Raw genomic sequence first — 23,350 nt, 5'->3', positions numbered from 1 at the left:
AACTTTACAGGGAGTTATACCTGAAAGCTTGATTTAAAAAAAATCCTATCAGTAATAGTAAAATAAAACAGACCTGTGTAGACTACCAGAAATTATTAATAATTAAAATAAATATTTAATAAATGCAATAGCTAAAATTACGTAAAATAATAGTGATAAGATAAGATAATATTATGTACGGGAAAATTATATCTGAACCTAGGAATTACGAGGTTACACACACACACACACTTACATGAGAATTTGAACTAGTGCAGTGGGAGAGAGTGGCTGAATTGTGAACTTGGTCTTTAGTTTCAGACAGGCAGAGCATTTAACAGTGAAGAATTTTAAAAGGTGACTGTACTTATTCCAACGTTCGGACATTTTGATAAACAACATTCTCTTAAATTTTATCGTCAATGTTTGCATCGTCAAGTAATTACACATAACATCAAAGGAATCTGTGTCATCATACAATAGGCTACTGATTTCACCCTTCCACAGCAATGTCTAATTTAATTACGTAGGCTTATTTCCGAACTTTTACCATAATAAACGATGTTATAAATGAGGAGCATCGTTGAATGAGTTTTTTCGTCTTTATTTGCTTCCTCTTCGACCAGTACTTCTGTTAACATTATAGTAAGATGGAAGAAAATTCGTTTTGTTAAGTTATCGTTGCAAATTTGAGTTCTGCTTTAATAAAATGTAGAAAAAATGCTTAATGTCCAACGTTTTAAAAATGAAGAAAACACGTTTTGAAACGATGCTTCTCAAATTTCGAGGTGGTGTTGTCCACCCCTGCCATCCGCGTAAATGCGGTTTCCAAGGGGCTGCACTCCATTGTTTACTTCCTCTCGGGTCACCTAATGCCCCCGATCCCCGATGATCGTCTCCATGGATACCCCATTCCTGACAACAATACCGGCGTCTATATTAAAAATACCGCAGAGATGGTCTGAATGGGGGCAGCCATTGATGGATAATGCCACTAACGAGGGCAGGAACCACTCGCCACTGGCGGCGCATAAAAAGGCTGCGTCTGTAATCATGAGCCCGCTATAAATATTTCTTTTTAAAGCGAATAATGAGTTATTCGGTTCGAAATACGCGACCCCTTGTGCGTGTGTGTTTTCCGATATTATGTATTGAAACATCTTGAATGAGCGGCAAGGGGCTTTGAAAATAATAAAAAAGACTAGAGCAAGTCGCTTGTGATCTCTTCTCAGTCGTTTGTTTCCGTCGCCATGGTGTCTCTTCACGATGTCGACCGTTATTTGTTCGCTTGTAGCGCGTGGATAATGATGTAATCCGCCTCCACTACAAGAGTTTAAGCATGCTAATCTGATTTGATCGGTTTTAATTAAATACGCTTTTCACAAAATTAAAATCGCGAAATATGAACTTTAGTTTTTCTCGTAGCTGATAAGTTACAAAGCTGAAATTTGCTACGCGCATTTGGTAGCCCAGTTAAGTTCTTATTGTTTTAAAATAAGAACTATGAAGTATTGTTTATTATGATATTACATAGACCTATTAGACGAAAGATATGCTTCCAAAGCTCATTTTAATGGACGTTTAATTTGAGCGAGTGGATGTGTGGGTGAGTGTGCGAATAAATAGAGAATGGGTAAAGGATAAATAATTGGATGAAAGCCCAAAATGTTGTAGGTTAGCTCACTCTTTTTGTGATTGCAGATCCCCGACAGTGGACTGAATCGAACGTGGCGCAGTGGCTGTGCTGGGCTATCCGAGAGTTCTCACTGGAGGGCGTCACCATGCACCAATTCCACATGAAGGGCAAGGACATCTGCGCCATGGGCAAGGAGGCGTTCTTGGCGCGTGCACCTCCCTTCATGGGCGACATCCTCTGGGAACACCTGGAGATCCTGCAGAAAGGTTTGTTGTTAATCCTGGAGACTGCAGACGCTCTACTGTATTTTGTTTCTGCAATTTATATAGCAGTTTTGAAGTTTCGAAGAAGAGACAGAAAGTCAACTGAGTGACTTATGAAGATGGATACGAGGGTAGTAACGTATTAGGAAGGTCAAGGTACGACAGAAGAGGATAGATAGGGCAGGTTGTATGGAACGGATAGAATGGGATGTAAAAGACAGGATATAACAGGATGCAATGGAACAGGATGTATAGGACTGGATAGAACAGGACTTGAGAGAGTTGAGTAGAACAGGATGAGAGAACTGAGTGGAATAGGATATTAGAGAACTGAGTAGAACAGGATATGAGAGAACTGAGTAGAACAGGACATGGGAACTGAGTAGAATAGGATATGAGAGAACTGAGTAGAACAGGATATGAGAGAACTGAGTAGAACAGGATATGAGAGAACTGAGTGGAACAGGATATGAAGAACTGAATAGAACAGGATATGAGAGAAGTGAGTATAATAGGTTAAGAACTGAATAAAATAGAATATGAAGAACTGAATAGAACAGGATATGAGAGAACTGAGTAGAAGAGGATATGAGAGAACTAAGTCGAAGAGAATATGAGAGAACTGAGTAGAACAGGATATGAGAGAACTGAGTAGAACAGGATATGAGAGAACTGAGTAGAACAGGATATGAGAGAACTGAGTAGAATAGGATATGAGAGAACTGAGTAGAACAGGATATGAGAAAATTGAGTAGAACAGGACATGAAGAACTGAATAGAACAGAATATGAGAGAACTGAGTAGAATAGGATATGACAACTGAGTAGAACAGGATCTGAAAGAACTGAGTAGAATAGGATATGGAAGAACCAAGTAGAACAGGATATGAAGAACTGAATAGAACAGGATATGAGAGAACTGAGTAGAACAGGATATGAAGAATTGGGTAAAACAGGATCTGAAAGAACTGAGTAGAATAGGATATGGGAGAATTGAGTAGAACAGGATATGAAGAACTGAATAGAACAGAATATGAAGAACTGTGTAGAACATGATGTGAGAGAACTGAGTAGAACAGGATATGAAAGGAACTGAGTAGAACAGGATATGAAGAATTGGATAGAACAAGATCTGAATGAACTGAGTAGAATAGGACATGAGAGAACTGAGTAGAACAGGATATTACAAAACTGAGTAGAACAGGTTATGAGAGAACTGAATAGAAAACCGAGTAGAACAGGATATGAGAAAACTGAAAAAAACAGGATATGAGAGAACTGAATGGAATAGAATATGAGAGAACTGAGTAGAACAAGGTATGACAGAACTGAGTAGAACAGGCTGTGAGAGAATTGTGTGGAACAGGATATGAGAGAACTGAGTAGAGCAGGATAGGAAGAGCACTTAGTAGAAGAGAATAGGAGAGAACTGAATACATTAGGATATGATGACTCGAAATGTGATTTTTTTTTAGATCTAAGTAGAAAGGTGTATTGTAGAATAGAGTAGAACAGGACTTCCTAGAACTGAATAGGATAGGATTTCACAGGACTCAGTAAAACGGAATTTCGTAGAATCGATTAGAATAAGATTTCATGGAATTTAATTGATCAGGATATAATAAAACTTAGTGACAAGATTGCATATTAGAGTAGAATACGTTTTTATTGAATATAATTTCATAGAACTGAGTAGAACATGGTATGCTAGATGATACAATTGAACTGAATATAGTAATTGAATTTAATGGAACACAATATTAATATACCCATATACCAGTGTATGCTATGAAATAAAGCATTGGATGTTTTAATTTCGGTGTCTTCTTTCTTATTCTCTTCATATTAAATTACTATGTTATAAAATTTAGAAGTATGGACAGTGAAGAATCGTTATCCGTGTGGAAGTCCTCGGAAATCTGATGAGCTTCATGTCATTGCCATATAATTATATACTGTGTACAGTCTTACTTGGTACGCTGTCTTTTCATGACCGACCCCCTCACGATCCACCACTGTCCTTGTATATAAATGAAATAAATCGGATCGTATATGAAAACTGAACTAATGTTCAGTTAAATATTAATGCAGGTCTGTACGATCCTCGGTAAAGCGTGACTAAGTTCAGTTGGGAATATTTAAATTTGAATGAAAGGAAGAAATTTGTTAAAATTAATAGGCCTGCAAATCTGTATGATTCCCGGTAAAACGTTTCAAAGCGTAGGTAGTTGGCAATAAGAAATTTTAAGAAAAAATGATATTTCTGATTTGTGTGGGCTCAATAGCTTATTTCTAACTTCTTAACATGTATCAATTACTACGGCATAATGTGAAAAATGTAATAGGCCCACCATTTGAAGGGCTTGGGGCAATATAGTGACAAGCCGCATTTGAACTTACCTTCTCTGAGTACTTAACAATACTCACAGAAGATGAATTCTCTGTAATAAAATTTATGATATACTTTTCAATGTCCAATAGGTTATGACGTCTGAAACTCCAATTTAAACATCAAGCTTATTAATTGTTATAATTTTAAAATTTAAGTGTTGATTTTCTATGAAATCACTATGTTACCCCAAGTCCTTCATTTGTTCTCTTCTAAAAATTTGAATTTGTTCAATGTGTATGCGAAACCAGCATAGAACAAATGGCGACCAGAGATCATACGGAGCAGAAGACTTCTTTAAACTGTATGGAAAAAATATCTGATACACATAGGAGGAGTAGTAAACCTACAATCGAGTTCTCAAATTCCAACTGCATTTTTAAATTATTATTACACAAGAAAAATTCGTTCCGGCGCCGGGAATCGAACCCGGGTACTTGGTTCTACGTACCAAGCGCTCTAACCACTGAGCTACGCCGAAGTTCAATCCACAGCAGCGGATCGAATCTCTCTCCTCTAATGTTCTTCCCTTTATGGCCCTACTCCATGTTCGACATATAATATGTTGACATATATTAAGTCAACTGTTATTATATAAAGAGCGCACTTATTTGAGTGACTTGGTGGCCGGGATTCCACAGTATATGCACTGTTGGGCAAAGAATCTACGTAAAGAACATGGAGTAAGGCCATAAAGGGAAAAACACTAGAGAAGAGAGATTCGATCCGGTGCTGTGGATTGAACTTTGGCCTAGCTCAGTGGTTAGAGCGCTTGGTACGTAGACCCAAGGACCCGGGTTCGTTCCCCGACGCCGGAACGAATTTTTCTTTTCTAATAATCATTGTTACTATAAAAGATAAATTCTGTAGGACCAAAAATTAATCTTTATGCATTTTTAAAGGCTCATTTGAAAAAGGGGTGGAAAATATGGTTTTTGTTTAAATACTGAAACGCGTCTCAGTTACTTTTGGTTGCTAGGATACGAAATCGTAGTCATGTTTCAAGAAAATCTCCAGAGTCAGTTTTACTGTGAATGCTTGACCATCATACGCGGTGACACGTCGTAATGAGATGTCAGGTGCCGCCACTGTGCGCATGATTGCCGGCGTGTGAACTGCGCTGTGGAAGAGAGCAAAAACACAGTGGCGAGCTCAAGGTCGAGGGGACGCGAGGTACGTTATTTCACAATGCGACGCAACCAGTACAACAATACGAGACGACGACGTGCAAGTGGTTATTTCGCGCAGAGATTGTGCTTTAATGCTCCACACACAAACAAGTGATGAATGGCGACCCTGTGGCCATGAATACGGAACACTTAATATGTGGGTGCCAAGATCATTGCCTCCACAAATAAACGCAACCAATTCATCAACAGTAATTCATCATTCATTTCCCGCATAGTCTACTACAAATCTGATCCATATCCAGTTTCGCAAAATGAACACACTACTTCATATCTGAGCGAATAGTTAGGCCTAACCACTGGTATGATTATGTAACCATTCAAAAGTTATAAATATTATATTATATGAGTACGAAAAAATATATATATACAGGGTGAACCGTAAGTAATGCCATTAATTTCAGGGGTTGTTCTTTGAGATATTTTAAACGAAGACGTTTAATATAAATTATGCTTATATTATAGGCCTAATTATTTTATATGAAACATTTTATAGCGTGTTTTGGGAAAGCCATTGATTTAATTCCAAATATGCTCAGTCAGTTTAACAGAGCAGTGTATTATGATAATAAATGACTGAAAACATTTTAATTTTTTCTTTTAAATATGCTGAAATTTGAACCGAACACATGTAACATATTAAAGTTCCTTTTCAAAACGAAAAGTTTCATTTGTTCGTATCAAATTTCTGCACATTTAACGGACAAAACTCATATTTTTTCGAATCATTTTATAGCCTATTGTTCTATTAAATTGACTGGGTATATTGGGAATTAAGTCAATAGTCATACTTATTATATTTTATATTTTATCAATTTTAATTTTTAACAGTGTTAAAATTTTAAAATTTAAATTATGGTTTATTTAACGACTCTCGCAACTGCAGAGGCTATATCAGCGTCGCCGGTGTGCCGAATTTTGTCCCGCAGGATTTCTTTTACATGCCACTAAATCTACTGATATGAGCCTGTCGCAATTAAGCACACTTAAATGCCATCTACCTCGGCCGGAATCGAACCCGCAACCTCGGACACAGAAGACCAACGCTATACCAGCTGCGTCACTCAGGGCGACATCTGTATTGTATATATATATATATATATATATATATAATTTTACGACGCTTTATCAACTACTATGGTTATCTAAAATCTGGAAGAGGTGAAAGTGATAATGCCAGCGAAATGAGTCCAGGGTCCAGCGCCGAAAGTTATAGGCCTACTATAGCATTTCGTCGTTGTTCCTGCAATAACTCCTATGTGACATATTTATCGAATTTCAGATTTTTTCTCTATTAAATAACTTAAATAGTGATACAGCAAATAATAAAATCTCCTGTATGTAATTATATTTCTTTGTTTCGAAAATGTAAGAATTCACAGTCTCCTATGTACGGCTGCCATAGGATGAATAAATGTGTTTTTTCTTCCTACTAAAATTGTTATATTTTGCACATAGGAGTTATTGCAGGAACGACGACGATTATCTCTTAAAGGATTGAGGGAAACCACTGAAAAAACCTCAACTAGGTGACTTGTCCCAACTAGGATTCGAAACACGGCTCGCTCGTTTACGGTCAGGCATGCTAACCGTTACTCCATAGCGGTGTATTATTATTATTATTATTATTATTATTATTATTATTATTATTATTATTATTATTAATTGGTTATTTTGCGATGCTTTATAAACTACTATGGTCATCTAGCGTCTAAATGATATGAAGGTGATAATGCGCCGAAAGTTACCCAGATTTGTTCTGAATGGGTTGAGGAAAAACCCTGGAAAAAACCTCAACCAGGTAACTTATCCCAACCAGGATTTGAACCCGGGCCTGCTCGTTTCATGGTCAGGCATGTTAACCGTTATCCCATAGCAGTGGGCTATTATTATTATTATTATTATTATTATTATTATTATTATTAATTTTTTTTTAACTAACAGACATCAGAAGTGTTTACCTTTTTGGTCTCGTTCCCGCACACACCCTCGCACCCCGTACATTAAAATGCCCAGAACTGGTCTCGTGGGAAAAGCGGGTACAATCGGTATTAATATGCAGGTTGATATATTTCACCGAGACAATGGCTGCCTCTCTTTTGGCAGGCCCCCAACACTCGGTCACGCCCAGAAGCGAGTCCTATTAACAGCCCCAGCTTGCCTTTAATTCTGCATGACAACGACCGTTTACGTCTCCAGCACTAATTGATTGCTCCATCAAACACTCTTGTCGCAATAAATTGTTCGTAGCCATGGTGACGGGAGGCAATTTGTAATTTCCATAATCTAAAACAAAAGAGAGCTGGAACTGTGTTTGTGTTTCCACATGTAGAGCTGGCTTCTCTTGTACACGATAGTTCTAGCATAATAATAATAATAATAATAATAATAATAATAATCTGATGCTTTTCCAATTCACTGGGGGGTTAAAGCAAAGAGATGCACTATCACCTTTGCTTTTTAACTTCGCTCTAGAATATGCCATTAGGAAATTTCATGATAACAGACAGGGTTTGGAATTGAACGGGTTACATCAGCTTCTTGTTTATGCGGATGACCTGAATATGTTAGGAGAAAATCCACAAACGATGAAGGAAAACACGGAAATTCTACTTGAAGCAAGTAAAGCGATAGGTTTGGAAGTAAATCCCGAAAAGGCAAAGTAATTTATTATATGTTTCGTGACCAGAATATTCTACGAAATAGAAATATAAAAATTGGAGATTTATCCTTCGAAAAGGTGGAAAAATTCAAATATCTTGGAGGAACAGTAACAAATATAAATGACACTCGGGAGGAAATTAAACTCAGAATAAATATGGGAAATTCCTGTTATTATTCAGTTGAGAAACTTTTGACATCTAGTCTGCTGTAAAAAAATCTGAAAGTTACAATTTATAAAAAGTTATATAACCCGTTGTTCTGTATGGTTGTGAAAGTTGGACTCTCACTTTGAGAGAGGAACAGAGATTAAGGGTGTTTGAGAATAAGGTTCTTAGAAAAATATTTGGGGCTAAGAGGGATGAAGTTACAGGAGAATGGAGAAAGTTACACAACGCAGAACTGCAAGCATTGTATTCTTAATCTGACATAATTAGGGACATTAAATCCAGACGTTTGAGATGGGCAGGGCATGTAGCACGTATGGGCGAATCCATAAATGCATATATAGTGTTAGTTGGGAGGCCGGAGGGAATAAGACCTTTGGGGAGGCCGAGACGTAGATGGGAGGATAATATTAAAATGGATTTGAGGTAGGTGGGATATGGTGGTAGAGACTGGATTAATCTTGCTCAGGATAGGGACCGATGGCGGGCTTATGTGAGGGCGGCAATGAACCTCCGGGTTCCTTAAAAGCCATAAGTAAGTAGGCCTAATAATAAAAGATAGACCTATTACTGGTTTACAAGAAAAGATGCAATCAGTAACTTCACTTTCAGTGAAGAAGTACTACTTCTGCTGCCTTGAGGTTTTCCCTTATATTAGACATACCTTTAAATACTAAACTTACACATCTGGCCGGATTCCGAGACTCAGAGACAGTACGGCGGCAGACCTTTTCTATAGTGCTTTCAGAGTTTAGAAAATACCATTGAGTATTTAGACGTCTTCTTAGATGACATCACCCTTTTTGTAATAAGACTAAAATAAGTTCTAATGTAGTGTATATAATATAACAGAAATATCGGTAAATCCGTTCCATTTATTCTGTTATTGAACATACAACAAACTAATGTACAGGGTTATTCTTTGAAATATTTCAAACAAATAAGTTTAATACAAATTTTGCTTGCTTTTGCTTTCTTTTCGAGATAAAAATTGTTCTATAAACTGATTTTTCTGTAAACTCAGGCGTCATTCGTGGTACCATGGAAACAGTAGACCTAGTGTAAGAGGATCTTCTTGCCTCGTGGTTTTGTACGTCTCGCTTGTAGTATTTAGTCGTATTTAATCCATAAATGCACCCTTACCTAACCTAAAAATTGTATGCCAATAAAGACGTTTCATACGATCGAAGAGATTTTATAAATCCCCTGTCACCCTTTTCTTTCTTTTTCTAATTCTTTCCTCTTGTGTCTATGTTTAGTCTCAATCTTCATTCCCAGTTTCTTACTTCCTTCTTCTCATTACCTCCTTCTAGCTTCGTTTTTGTCGGTCTTCCATCTCTATTCTTGATTTTGATTTCGCAATTTTTTTCTTCCTCTGTTTTGACTTCAACACATCGCTAATTCGTCAACGCCTTCAACTTGTATAGCTCGCTGATACTTCCTATTGCACATACGTTAATACTAGTTGATAATTTACATTCTGACGTTGGATTTCACCTCCCCCCCTCCCACACACAGAATATGAACTGTCCTGCCCCTATTCCCCCACTGCACCTTCAACCGTGACGCCCCCCTTCGTGAGCAGGCTGTACCAATTGATACAAATAAAAGATAATGTAATTACCATGGCAACGGATGTCCAATCCGGCAATTTCACCTTCGTTTGTACACATTCCACATGTTGACTGAACCGTGTGAGGGGAAGTGTCCTGCGCTTCCGGCCTGCACCGGATGCAGCTCTGTGTCCCAGCAGCATCACTGTCGTGTGTGCGGCTCCAGCAGCGGCATGATCTCCACAGGTATCTCCAGCGCTGGCGGAGATTCTGTCATGGCGCCCTGCGTGTCTCAGGACTTGAAGAATTTCGCAGTGTTAGAGTCTCACTTGTGTTCGTTGACAAGAGGTTAACAGTGTTACACTTTAAAGGTTGCCAAATACGTCATGTGTGTTTTGTGAAAATTACATGTGGTAATGTGCAGTCTGTAGGCTTTCATGCAGTACACCGTGCTATGTCAATATTTATACCAAATAATTACTTATTATACAACTTGATCTGGACAATACAGCATTACTCTCGTACACCAGTTGAATAGTAAGGGATGTGAGCACTCTCACTGTTACCCCACTGTTTAAGTATTGTCTTAATTTTTGACCACATATTCTCAATGGGGTTGTCTTAATTTTTGACCACATATTCTCAATGGGGTTACGATATAGTGAGTTTCCATACCAGCGGGGTATTCTTACTTCCTTCTCATTGAGAAGGATGGTTAGCTTTTGAGACGTGTGGCAGGGTGCAAGATCTTTCTGCAAGACGTCATTATTGTTTGAAAATAATAGACTACTTTCAGCCTTGGTAGCGTCGTGATTTCTATCGACTCGCTGTTCATAATAGATCGCTTAGTGATAACCATTTAATGAGAAACTAAGCTTGTATTAATTTGACGGTGATTAGCAATAGTGATCCAAGCGCCAAAAACCTGTTTCAAGATATTGGCCAATGAAATAAATCTGATTTTTATAAAATATTTTATGAAAGAAATATTATAACACTCATACTATTACAAAAAAATAGCACAAATAATACCAAAAAAGGCTAACCGATTTTTAATGAGAGACCAGCAGTTGGATTAATATTTCAAAGCAAAATAAATAAATGAATTTTATGCAATAAACGAATTTTTGCTTGTAAATAACAGCAAAATTGAGATATCACATTCTTGATTTTTTCCGAGTTAAATTAGCCTGCCATCAACAGATTTGTACAAATATCTCCTTTTTTATTGTCTATAGGTATATTATTGTGTAACTCCTTCCAATTGATCTGCACACAGCTTTAGTCATCCCTGACTGTAAAGTGACACAAACACGTGGTTGGTGCTGCCAGTTTATTAAGTTATTAGTAATGACAACATGTTTTGTTGTATTGGTTTGGTTCACTTGAACACTATGTATGAAGTACACGTTGTATTGTGATAATATGTAAAGGTCATTACACTGAAAATAATTGCTGAACCTACGTTTGCATTTTTTAATTTTTCCGCCTAATTTTTCGCATTAAAATAAATTCCGAAAATAGTACCAATGGTACAAATTCCTCCAGAAAAGTGTACTTTTAAGAATATCCCTGAGGAAGGTATATGTTGCAAATAATTTCCCCAATTGTGTTGTTATATCAAGCAAAAAGTGCCAACTTAGCCTACGTTCAGCTATAGTACTGTATTCACATGGCAGGAGGAACGTGTTCATTTTATTTTTATCAGTTCCCAAAAATTCCATTTTCTATAAATTCCTGAAAAATTAAACATCAGAATTTCATATAAAATTTTACGCTACAATAATCTGGAAGACGGCATTGTTTATTTCGATATGTTACTCCTGAAAGTAAACGAGAAGGTAAGACCGATCAATACGCTGCCAGGTAACTAGTATCTGACGTAACGATTGAAAATCAGGATTATTTCATTTTCAAAGACATTATTTGTTGATGAATATTTAAATACTTATATGGTCACAATCATGCCATGGTATGAAAGAAAAATTTCACAACCTCGAGCGGGATTCGAACCTGCGATTTCCTGTACGAATCCCGCTTGAGGTTGTGAAATTTTTGTTTCATACCATGGCATGATTGTGACTATATAAGTATTTAAATATTCTTTAATATGTCACATCAACGGACGTATATACGTCATCCAACATCGTAAGATGAAGTTTACATTATTTGTTGACTTCAAGAAAAAAGAAGTAATTTGTCACATAAGATTAAGGAGCTTAAACTCACCTCTTTTTTATTGTAAAGTTACCTTCCTTCTCTGATCAGAATGTATGGATTATTATTTCATTAAAACATCGACAGTAATGACGAACATGTAAATTTACCGGACACTGAAACGTTAAAACAGAAACATGGCAATGTAACACAACAAGTGCTGTGGCCACTTACACAATCGATTTCTACGCGGATAGTGTAGAATTCTGTATCTGAAGCATAGTATTGAATATTATTTCTCAGACACGGACATCTCATTAGCAGAATTTGGGCTCCAGTAAGTGGAAACTGCTGGAAATTCTGGATTCATTATTAGGATAGTTATCAGTTATAAATCTCTTCTGCTTCCTGCTGGCTAATGAAACGTGTCCATCAGACAGTAGGGAGCTGTCATGACTCCTGAGATTGTTTCTTATGTCTCCTCGTTGCCAGGATACCAATCTCTTAGCTAGATGAAGGAGGTAGCGTGAGGAAATAGCCTTTTATGACCAATTATGAATAGTAATGAGTATAAAATTGGACAATCCGAACCGTTACACCACGCAAGCGAAGACCAGGAAGGAAGCGATTATACGCTAATACCTGAGTTACCTTCTGTTGGACGTGCAACATTTTGTGCAGTGCTCGTTTTTACACCTGCGAATATTTCCATAGCACGTGTATGGACATTTGATTTGAGCCAGTGGGTTCGAATCTCGCTTGGATAGGTTGTTTTTTTTTTTTTTCGAAATTTTCGCCAACCGTAAGGTGAATATCAGGTAATTTCATGGTGAGTGCTTGGATTCATCTCATAGCCTATACCATGTCGCTATCACCAATTACATTGACGCTAGTTAACCGTGCATTTGATGCAGCAATGCTAAATAATAGTTTAAAATAATTCTTCTCGAGTACTCAGCCAGGTGAATTGGAGTGTTACTTCCAAGCTTTCGATGACTAGATCTGTCATCTTCTTCAGAGATCACTTAAATCCCTGAAGAAGAAGATGACAGAGCTGGAAATATATATGGAATACTCTAATGTATTTATACATATACGGTTTTACTAATAAAACTCTTGGTACAGACGTTTAATTGCCTTATACTCGTACTTATACAGTGAATAGCTTGTTTATAAGTCGTGTGTTCGTTGAGGTGTTAGGTACAGCTTACAATAATAATTTTTTTTGGAAATATTCAAAAAAATTTTCTTTCATTACTGTATCTTGTACAATAATGAAAATTGGTACGTGTAAAACACTGTCCTTCTGCTATATGAAAATAGTACATTATGCAACGAGCCTATAATGGTAGTAATTAAGACGCGAGTATGTTTGTTTATGAAACGAGCGCAAGCGAGTTTCATAATTTTCATACGAGCGTCTTATTTACCATTATAGCCAAGTTTCATATGACTTTTTATGCTCGACCATATTTCTAACTTGAAATTATTCATAAGTATTCATGTTATGCTTATCGAAGTGAGGAGCGGAACTGACCTTCTAAATTGGGAGATGTGCGCAGACGCGAAAGTATTGATTTTTTCCGAGGAACGAATGTCATTGACCTTGATATAATCTAGAGAATAACATGAACATTAATATTGATATAAGCTGGAAATTGATTTAGAATTGAAAAACGAGATGACAAATTGGATTTATTTGAATATTATTTACAATTAACGCTAATTATTATAGTAACAGAACATAACCTTCTGCGACAGTATTGGATTTCCTGCCTCCGTGACATTTCCCTCGTCTTTCGATTGCATATCCGAGAATAATCGAAAACCTGAACTTTAATGAATAGGTGTACTTTAATGACATGCATTAAAGGACTGCTACCAGGTGTATAATTACTACATTTCGGCATGGTCGAGCATAAAAATATTTTTTCTCAAAATTCAAAACGGCGACAGTTCACTGTGCAGTGATGAAGCGTTTCCCTCATGAATGACAAACTTGTTAACTTTTCCATGTACTCGTTCTTTTATTTTATTGCTGAAACTCATGTTTAGAATATCATGCTATTTCAACTACATTCCTTAATAAATAATTTTTTTTAATGTTGTTTTAGAAGAATATACTGATATTTTACCATTTTTTAAATTATTTTTTATCATACAATCTATCAAAGGTAGAGAAGTGATTTTGCATCATATTGCAGATATGACATGCATAAATACATCACAGAATGTTGGATACTTTTTGAATTATGAGGGAAACGCTTAATCACTGCACAGTGAATTTTGAATTTTGAAAAAAATATGAATTTTTTTTTTAATCGTAAAAATATTTGTATCGTATAGCAGAAGGACAGTGTTTTACACATACCAATTTTCATTAGTGTACAAGATACAGTAATGGAGAAAAAAATAGTTGAATATTTCCCAAATTTTACTCGTTTAAGCTGTACTTAACCCCTTAACTTACGAAGTTGCAAAAGAATGGATTGTGCTGGTGGATAGAAAATAAGGCTGAGGAACATGGGAGACTTCGAGAAAACTCACCGTCTCATCGTATAACCTATTATTCATTCCATTCATTCCGCGAAGTGAGAAGCTTGCATTGAAATGAAATGTTATTCACAGGTAATACTTTACTGTACAGTTTTGAAACTGTGGCAACAGAAACAAATGAAGGCAGAGTGATTGCGATGAATGTAAGCCTGGGGTTTCTCGCCGCATCACAATAATGGCATTCCCAAGACTACGGGAGATTGGAGGGAGAGATTTATTTGTTAACTTGACCTAATAGGAAGTCCGGTCGATAAGGACCGCGTAATATGTTTTATATTGCACGCAAGTACAGTACTGGCGGAATGTTTACAACTGTTACAAGAGTTGTAATTGCTACTTGGGCGCCATATTCGGAGCTGCACGTAGCATAAAACTATTTCTGAGATGCTTGGATACTTTTACTGGAGGTCGTGAATGAACAAGTTTGGAGTCGAGGCGTGCGATCGTGCATGTGGGTGCGATTAGCGAGAAAACAAGTGACGGCCACATTTCGATTTCTCCATGACAACTGAGTGAAAGATGCGCTCTTCGTCATGAGAATACGTTAGAAATAGGCCTCGTTTTAACAGTGAAAAAATGTGACAGAAAATTTGATTTTGTACAGGAATTAGAGTAATAGAATAAATTAGGATAAATAAATACAATTTACTGTGGAATTTAAGGGTATACCTTTCGCTAGTATAAATTAGTAAAATCCAAAATTTAATGCTTCTTGTTGTTTATTGTTTAGTCCGAAGACAGGTTTGAACCTAATAAGGAACACCAACAATGCATCATCATGTAGTAACTAAGCCAGTAAATAAGGGGTAGTGTGGCCAGTTCCTTTCCCCCCTCCATTGCATATATCGCTGACTAGTAACATATTACACTAGTCATACTTCAGATGTATACTTTCTTCTTATCCTGAATTAATTGTGTATTGTAATATGGTATAAACCAGCCGTGGCGAAAATGTGATCGTGCGCCGAGCCACTGTGTAACCTGCAACGTGCATAGCACCTATGGAGGGAAGGGGACACCCGAAGGTGAAGTGAAGCAACTGTCTGACTTATTAACGGATTTTTATTTTCCTTACGTCAAGCACTTAAATATAATTTTATACAGTACAAGGTTACAAACTAATGTGTAGTAGGTGTAACGAAGAAAGAAATGAACAAGAAAACATAGGACACATTATCACAACCTAAAATTAACTGTCTTCAGAATGTCTCTGCGACAAAGTTTCAGAATCAGGAATTATGTCACTTACTGCCAGTCGTAGGCCTAGTTGATCACGAAGGTATTTGTCTGTGAGTCGTAATCTAAATTTGATTTGTATTATTTTCATTGTTGAAAATAATTTTTCACAAACGTAAGTTGTAGCGAACATAGTTTCAACAGAGCAAGCGCAAGAATGAAGCTTCGGAACTTATTTTTTGGCAAAGATTTGAAAAGTTCAACATTTGTCAAGTCCTTAACACCTAGCTTTCATTTAATATCACATTGTAAATCTGTGAGTTTAAATTGAAGATCTAACTGCATTATTCGTACATCTGCTGAAAAAGGATCGACGTACAGAGATGATTATGATGATGATGATGATGATGATGATGATGATAATAATAATAATAATAATAACAACAACAACAAGAACACTTAACCTTTTAATGTTTCATGGGTGGCATGTAGTATAATGTCGTTTTATGTTACACGGCCGTTTTCCCCGTAATACTTGTGAATAAATCATACATTTAATATTCTCATCATATTGGCAGCAAAAAATGCGTCCTCCCACCGTACTTGAAACTTTCGTTTTTGTAGAGGTACATGGTTTCGAGAGAGACATTGCGACGATACGCCACTCGCAGGTCAGAGACAAATACAAATGGAACGGAGTTTGACTCCAGTAAGTGAGAGGGTGGGAGTTGGAGGAGATAGGAAGCAAGAGAAATGCATAGCTATCATTGCGAGCCACAAAGTGCTCGCGAGTCACATTTTCGCCACGGCTGGTATAAACTTACTGATTAGACAATACTTCTAGATTAATAAACGTCACATCCCAAGATTTAACACAGGAGAAAAAATAATAGAAAGGGAACAAAACTGGTACGCACATGTGCAAAGAATGAATTCAAATAGAATAACACGAAAAATTAAAGACTATAGACCTTCTGGACACCGAGACGTAGGACGTTCACGTAGAAGATGGGTAGATGGTTTTATTCCAGTATCCACCATGAAGGTGATGATGATTATGATTATACTCGTAATTATAATTACTATTATTATTATTATTACTATTATTATTATCAACATATCTCTAAGGGTCCGCCTCGGTAGCGTAGTTGGTATAGAGCTGGCCTTCTATGCTCGAGGTTGCGGGTTCGATCCCGGCTCAGGTCAATGGCAATTAAGTGAGTTTAATTGCGACAGTTATGTCAGATTTACTGGCATGTGAAAGAACTCCTGCGGGACAAAATTCCGGCACACCGGCTACGCTGATGTAACCTCTGCAGTTGCGAGCATTGTTAAATAAACCATAATTTAAATTTTTTATCTCTAAGGGTTAGGCCCTTCAGTACGTTACATGCTCTTCCTTCCACTAGATTCAAGTAGCGAGACTTAATAGCTATGTGGTTAACATAGTGCAGACAAGGAACACTCGCGCAGTCTGCGTGAGATGGAGGCAAACCTCCACTTTCTGAGGTTTCCCGTTCCGGGGTTCGCTGGATTTGTAGCTAAAAACATTGCTGATTATTGTGATATCCGACTGAAAACAAAACATGCTTTTCCTAGCAACTACTGCGTTGAAATTTAATATCAATTCAAACCCATATAACGAAGAACAGTATCGGACCTTGATTCGGAATTGTATGGTATAATGACGAATGACATTTGAATACGGTATAGGAAGCAGCAACAATAAATTAGTGATAAACATCGCAGAAAGTATTTCAATAGATAATGGGTGCTGCAGGAGATCCCACTAGGAGCGGAAGTTGGTGACCTAGAAACCTATATGCTTTAAATTATAGCCTTAAAATATGTCAATTAATATGCACCAGTAAGTCAACAAAATTGCATTTTGTGTAGCGGTATAGGTGCTAAATGAGTGTGAACTTACATTGTTCTTTAAACGTTGAAGCGTGAATTATTTCCTTACATAAAATGACCGATAAATTTCACGTTATGATCAACGGTCCCTCAAGATGATGATGCATCATGAAAATCTTCTTTCTAGTCATTCTATGATATCAATATATCTTAATGACATGAACCGTTCTGTAGAGAGAGATGTCTTTTCGAATGATGAAGGATTTATCGAACGTCTTAATCTGGATTCAATATTTTTTTAAACTGTAAATACTTTGGAAAATAGCGACCAATCTGGAAACGAAAAGCAATTGCGACTACCCATTTCTAGCAATTAAAATTTTAAATCAGAAAAGTTTCCTCTTATTAACATTTTCTTTTTAGGTTATTGATTTCTGTGATATTTATATTTTTACTGATAAAAACTATTATAATATTTGATGAAAATTTTCTCAGTATTAGTCTTTTTTAGTTTTTTTATTTCGCTAAGTTTTGTAAATAATTATACTGATATAATTATAATTCGGCTTTTACTTTTTTTTTCTTACTGTATATTATCTTTAGTTTTTTATTTAGATCCAATTTTTGTTTTGTAATTCATTTAATGGGTTTTATTCTTTTTGTATATATACATTTATTTATGAATAGTTGATCCATTTTTGTTGATTAATTATACAGATAATGTTTATTTTATTAAGCAGTTTTTTTAGCGTATTGATTTTGCTAAAGTTGTATAATTGTACTGTATCATGCCTCATCTTTTATCCCGATCGGTAGATTAACCAATTGCTGCCATTTGTATTAAACTATCATGCAAGAACTGTACACACAAAATTCAAAACGGATCACGATTTAAAGATAAATTGTATCGGAAACTAACAACACGAAACAATCATTTTCAGAACAACGAAGAACTTCGCTCTTTCTGTGGGTACGGGTGGTTGATTGAGCTGTGAATGTGTTGTGTGTGAAAAATAATGTGGTTTCTACGGACGTAACTAAGTCCGAAATCACGTACCACACACCATATTAATGTTTACCTCGGCCAACAATAACTATTTTAAAATAATAGGTATACATTAGCTTCATGTGGAGCAAATATTGTTATGGCAATTTAGAATAGATGAGAAATGTTCTCAGAATATATTCGTCAGCTCTTGTTTCTTAATCGGTATGAATCTTATGGTAAAGAAAACTTGACAATGGCGCTGTTTTGGAGTCAGTATTGACACAGCCATCGATGATTAGATGACCTAGAATTTACGTTTGATAAGCTGGTAGCTATAGTTACATAGAACAATACATGTGCACCCTTGAGGCTGTAAGCAAGGGAACGAAAAAAGCAAAAATTTGGTCAGATGGAAAGTTTTTCATTCCAGAAAATTTCTGCTGAAATTTTTTTTTCTCACTTCACTGCTCGACTCAACCTTACACGTGATGTTCAAGTGTTAGTTTCGTAAGCAATACAGGATTCGCATATTCCATCTTCCCTGCTTGTGGTAAAAAGGATTAAGATCGATTATGTAAAATAGGAAAATATCTAGGTCTACTTCTTCTTATGACGTGTAGACGTTAACGTTTTGAAAATATGAAAAATTACTTTAAAACTCATAGTTTTTATAGATAATGTAGTGACGGCTACCAACTATCCCTCTGTTCTTAAAAAATATAAACTCAAGACATATGTATTACTAACGAAACTCTGGTCACGTGCTTTGCAAGATCGCCACTTACAACACAGGGCAAAGAAAGGGAGTTTAACCTATGCCCTTCAAGTACGTAATCCAAACCGAGTTCACTTGTCAAATAGCCTACGCTACATGGAGGAAACGTTATAGTCAGTCACGTTATGGTTAAGATTTTTGCAGGAAGTTAGAGCTTCCCTGTTTCTTTTTAGTTGGTTATTTAACGACGCTGTATTAACTACTAGGTCATTTAGCGTCGATAACATTGGTGATAGCGAGATGGTATTTGGAGAGATGAGGCCGAGGATTCGCCATAGATTACCTAGCATTTACCTTACGGTTGGAGAAAACCTCGGAAAAAACCAACCAGGTAATCAGCCCAAGCGGGGATCGAACTCGCGCCCGAGCGCAACTTCAGACTGACAGGCAAGCGCCTTAACCGACTGCCGGTGGCTGCTTCCCTGTTTTCTTAATACCGTCACTAGGGGAAAGTGACCACAATCAGAACCAAGCTGCTGTGATTGTGTAAACTCTAAACTGTGTGTAAGTTATGACGAGAGTAAAGACTTCACCTTAACTAGGGTTTGAACGCGGCACTTACAGTCCGTAACCTGTCGCTCTATCGACAGGGCTAACCCGACATCGCGAAGCCTGATAATCACTATTGCTTGAAGGCCGATTTCTCATCTAGCATACGTATCTGGGCATCCTGTCACTTCTAACAGCTGTGATTGCATGCTTTATAGCTTGAATATGTATAATAATAATAATAATCCGTGGCGCTACAGCCCGTGAAGGGCCTAGACCGACCAGCCGGCTGCTGGCCTCACGCCCACATGTCGAAGCAGAGGTGGGCGATCATCCAACCAGAATGGAGGTATCGTGTGGTTAGCACGATGATCCCCCCAGCCATTATAGCTAGCATTCGCAACCGGATTTCGCTACCTATCGTAGCTCCCCAAGTGCATCACGATGCTGGGTGGGCACCGGTCACATACACTGGCCGAAATTTCATGAGAAAATTTCTTCCCCCATGAGGACTCGAACCAGCGCGCATTCCGTAACGCGAGTCCTAGGCAGGATGCCTTAGACCACGACGCCACGGCGCAGGACGAATATGTATAATAGTGGCAAAAAAAAAAACAGAAAAAGTATTGGGAATAAATTTGAATAAGTAACATAAACAAGTTTCCTTCCCAGGCAGGATTCGAACCACGAAAGCCTTAGTTACCAGTAAATCGTGCTCTGGAGTGAACAAGGCTCTGAAATCAGCTACAAGGGTGGGTCCGGTTTTTTTTGCCACTACTGTACACCACTTCATAGAATTTTATATTTTGCCAACTAGGGATCGTCAGGAACCGAACCATGGAAAGCTCATTTTACATTTGGTAAGAGTTATTAATAGAAATCGCGACACCAGTGGCCTGATTGTGACATTTCCTTCCACATAGTGAATGTCTTTTCTTAACGTACAAGCCATAGCGTACCAGGATCAAACGTTTTGTTAATAGCACAGTTCAGGCATAGACTATTCCAGTTCAAGGAGCAGACTATTCGTGTACATACAGAATTCCATAAAATTACGATAACAAAGAGAGAGGTAGAATTCAAGAACAAAAATGAGAGTCTTGCCAAATTAATGTAAATATGTGTAATAAAAAAAATTAAACACCATCTCAAAAGAAATTATACAAGTGTAATCGAACATACATGGTGTAATTTAATGAGTGTAAATCTTTGCGAGATGATATATGTATAGAGAACATGAAAATATGCAAAACCGTTCATTTACACATGTGATTTATTTCGGGTTGCAGTTACTTTTGTGTTTAAAAACTCTCCCGTTTACTTTCACAGATAGTGCCCAAAATGGCTTTAATACAAGCTTGTATGTCTCACTAAAATGTTCCACTTATAACACGTAACATCTTTGTCAATACTGGGGCTCAACTTCCAGTGTTGCTAACAGATCCTGAATACATGTTGCGTTTATAAATCCGAAGATACGAGTAGATCACTGCACTAATCCCTACGGTACTCTATTAGTTTTGGTTTCTTTGAATTTCACTGTTTCTTATAGCAACACAAAAAAAAAGTCACACACGCGAATAACATGAAGTCGAACTCCTTCCCGCCACTCGTTTGAATATTCAGTCGACACACCAGAGCATGATTCCACTGTACATCTTTGTTGAATGGAGCTATTCGTTGTTTATGCCTATAGTTAAATCAACAACACAGTAATAATCACCATGGTTTTCTAATATCACTCACAACACAAATCACACGATAAACTGAAACTCCAAAGCTATACAAGAAATATTACACGTGTATAAGAATTATTTTTGGCTCCTGTATTCACTCACCTCTTAAACGCTTTCTTCCCACTTTTTGATTATACCCTGTATGTTGCATGTTAAACACGAAATCAAGTATATGGAGCATAATATAAAGTATATAAAATAATAAAAGAATTCCAAAACAAATTTAAGAGTATTATCCTAGAGGAAGTAGAAAACCGGGCACTATGTATAAGTTACACCAACTTAAAAAGATGAAGACATCCGGAGGGACGTTTTTCCATTTCGCGATAAGAGAATAAGAACTTGTTTTCGGTCGAGCTAAATAACTTCCATAATTAGGTACTGCATTAAGAGAGCGGCATTTAGCCTACAGAACTACCTTAATGATTTATCACCATCTCGCACTTCTCGAAATAGCAGATCGTCCGGTAGGATATTCGAATTTTGATTGCCGAATGCCTTTTCGAAACAGGATTTTCCTTGAATAAGCAATCTAAGTTTGAGCACGGCCTTCCTGATAGAATTACAGACGTTGTACTCACGTGTGCAGCAGGTCCTCGGCGCGGTGCTCCTTTCCCAGCATCCCAGCTCACTGATACGGTACCAAAATCCGATTAGAAGCACAAAGATTCGACACCCGCCGGACACTGTCGCCCAAACTGTAGCACTGCCGGACTAGATCTGGGCCGCTGTAGCTTGTTAAGGTCCCCCCTTCATCTCATATCCTGGTTATAGAAAACGTCTGGGCTCCAGGAAGGGGATGTACTATGTCCGGGAAGGGAGACATCCCCTGTATTGGCGCAGGATATCCTGATTCCTCTGGCAACAAATAGACCAATAGCTTTTAATCGTCAATGCCAAACCGTTCCAATATATTGTATAGCTGAAATTGTAATGAGAGGAAATTTGACAATAACATCGGAGGTCTTACTTCCGGCGCTATCACTGGATGTAAATGAATGGAACTCCAAGTATGGCATGTGTGTGTGTTTTCCAGTTCCGGGACATAAAGGCGTGGGAGGGCCGTTGCTAATATATGAGCCAGTTAATTCCTATCTGCTGTAAGATGGTTCAATACTAACGAAAACAGTTGGGAAGACATTAGTTACGTAATCTTGAATTTCTGAAACAAATTAATGCTTGTACATCGCCGTTTCCATGCAACAGGAAACAGATGAAAGCTGATATTTATGTAAACTCCTTCATGACGTGATGCTCAATTTTATAAAACAATTGACTACGCGTGTGCTATGGTTTACAAAATATAGGAAAACTTTTATCCAAAGTAATTATGTTATTCTAAAATGACCGTTTGTAGCAGTAACCATGGTCCTTATATTATATTAGGTATAGGCCTAGGTTTGTTCCTCGTCCATATTCACTTTTTGGGAAATATTTCTGTGTTTCTTTGGGAGGATTGATATAATTTGTATGGGTTATTCTTTCTACATAAAAATATGTTTCCTTAATGTTTCTTCACATTTGTTAAATGTGTGAGTTCTCGTATTTTTAGTCTAGTTTCCCGTCAGTTACTTTATATCCTACAGCGGAAGTTAAGTATGTCTCATTTCAGTAGCCTGAACACTTTATTTTCTTTTTCTGAATATCCTGCATTCTGAACTTATACAATTTATTAAGGTATTCCTTTTCCTCTTCCTGATCAGTTTCAGATCATTCTTTCTTCGCCCACTCTTTCCAACACAGCTTCATTTATTATTCTCTCTGTCCACTTCACACGCTCAA

General features: G+C 37.2%; 1 protein-coding gene and 1 non-coding gene across 8 annotated transcripts in view; one reads left to right on the top strand and one right to left on the bottom strand.

Annotated features, from left to right (window-relative positions):
• pnt (ETS transcription factor pointed) overlaps positions 1-23,350 on the top strand; it is an 835,053-nt gene that overhangs the window by 679,720 nt on the left and 131,983 nt on the right. For all 7 annotated transcript variants that reach the window (XM_069825637.1, XM_069825636.1, XM_069825634.1 and 4 more), the window contains one exon: positions 1,681-1,881. In XM_069825637.1, the coding sequence (XP_069681738.1) occupies positions 1,681-1,881 (201 nt within the window). The remainder of the gene's footprint in view (positions 1-1,680; positions 1,882-23,350) is intronic.
• Positions 4,675-4,747, bottom strand: TRNAT-CGU (transfer RNA threonine (anticodon CGU)). The gene has a single exon. It is a non-coding gene; the product is annotated as a tRNA-Thr (tRNA).

This window comes from Periplaneta americana, chromosome 5, assembly GCF_040183065.1.
Source record: "Periplaneta americana isolate PAMFEO1 chromosome 5, P.americana_PAMFEO1_priV1, whole genome shotgun sequence".
Classification (NCBI taxonomy): Eukaryota; Metazoa; Arthropoda; class Insecta; order Blattodea; family Blattidae; genus Periplaneta; species Periplaneta americana.
The sequence above is the reverse complement of the archived record's forward strand: the minus strand, read 5'-3'. Positions and strand labels throughout refer to the sequence as shown.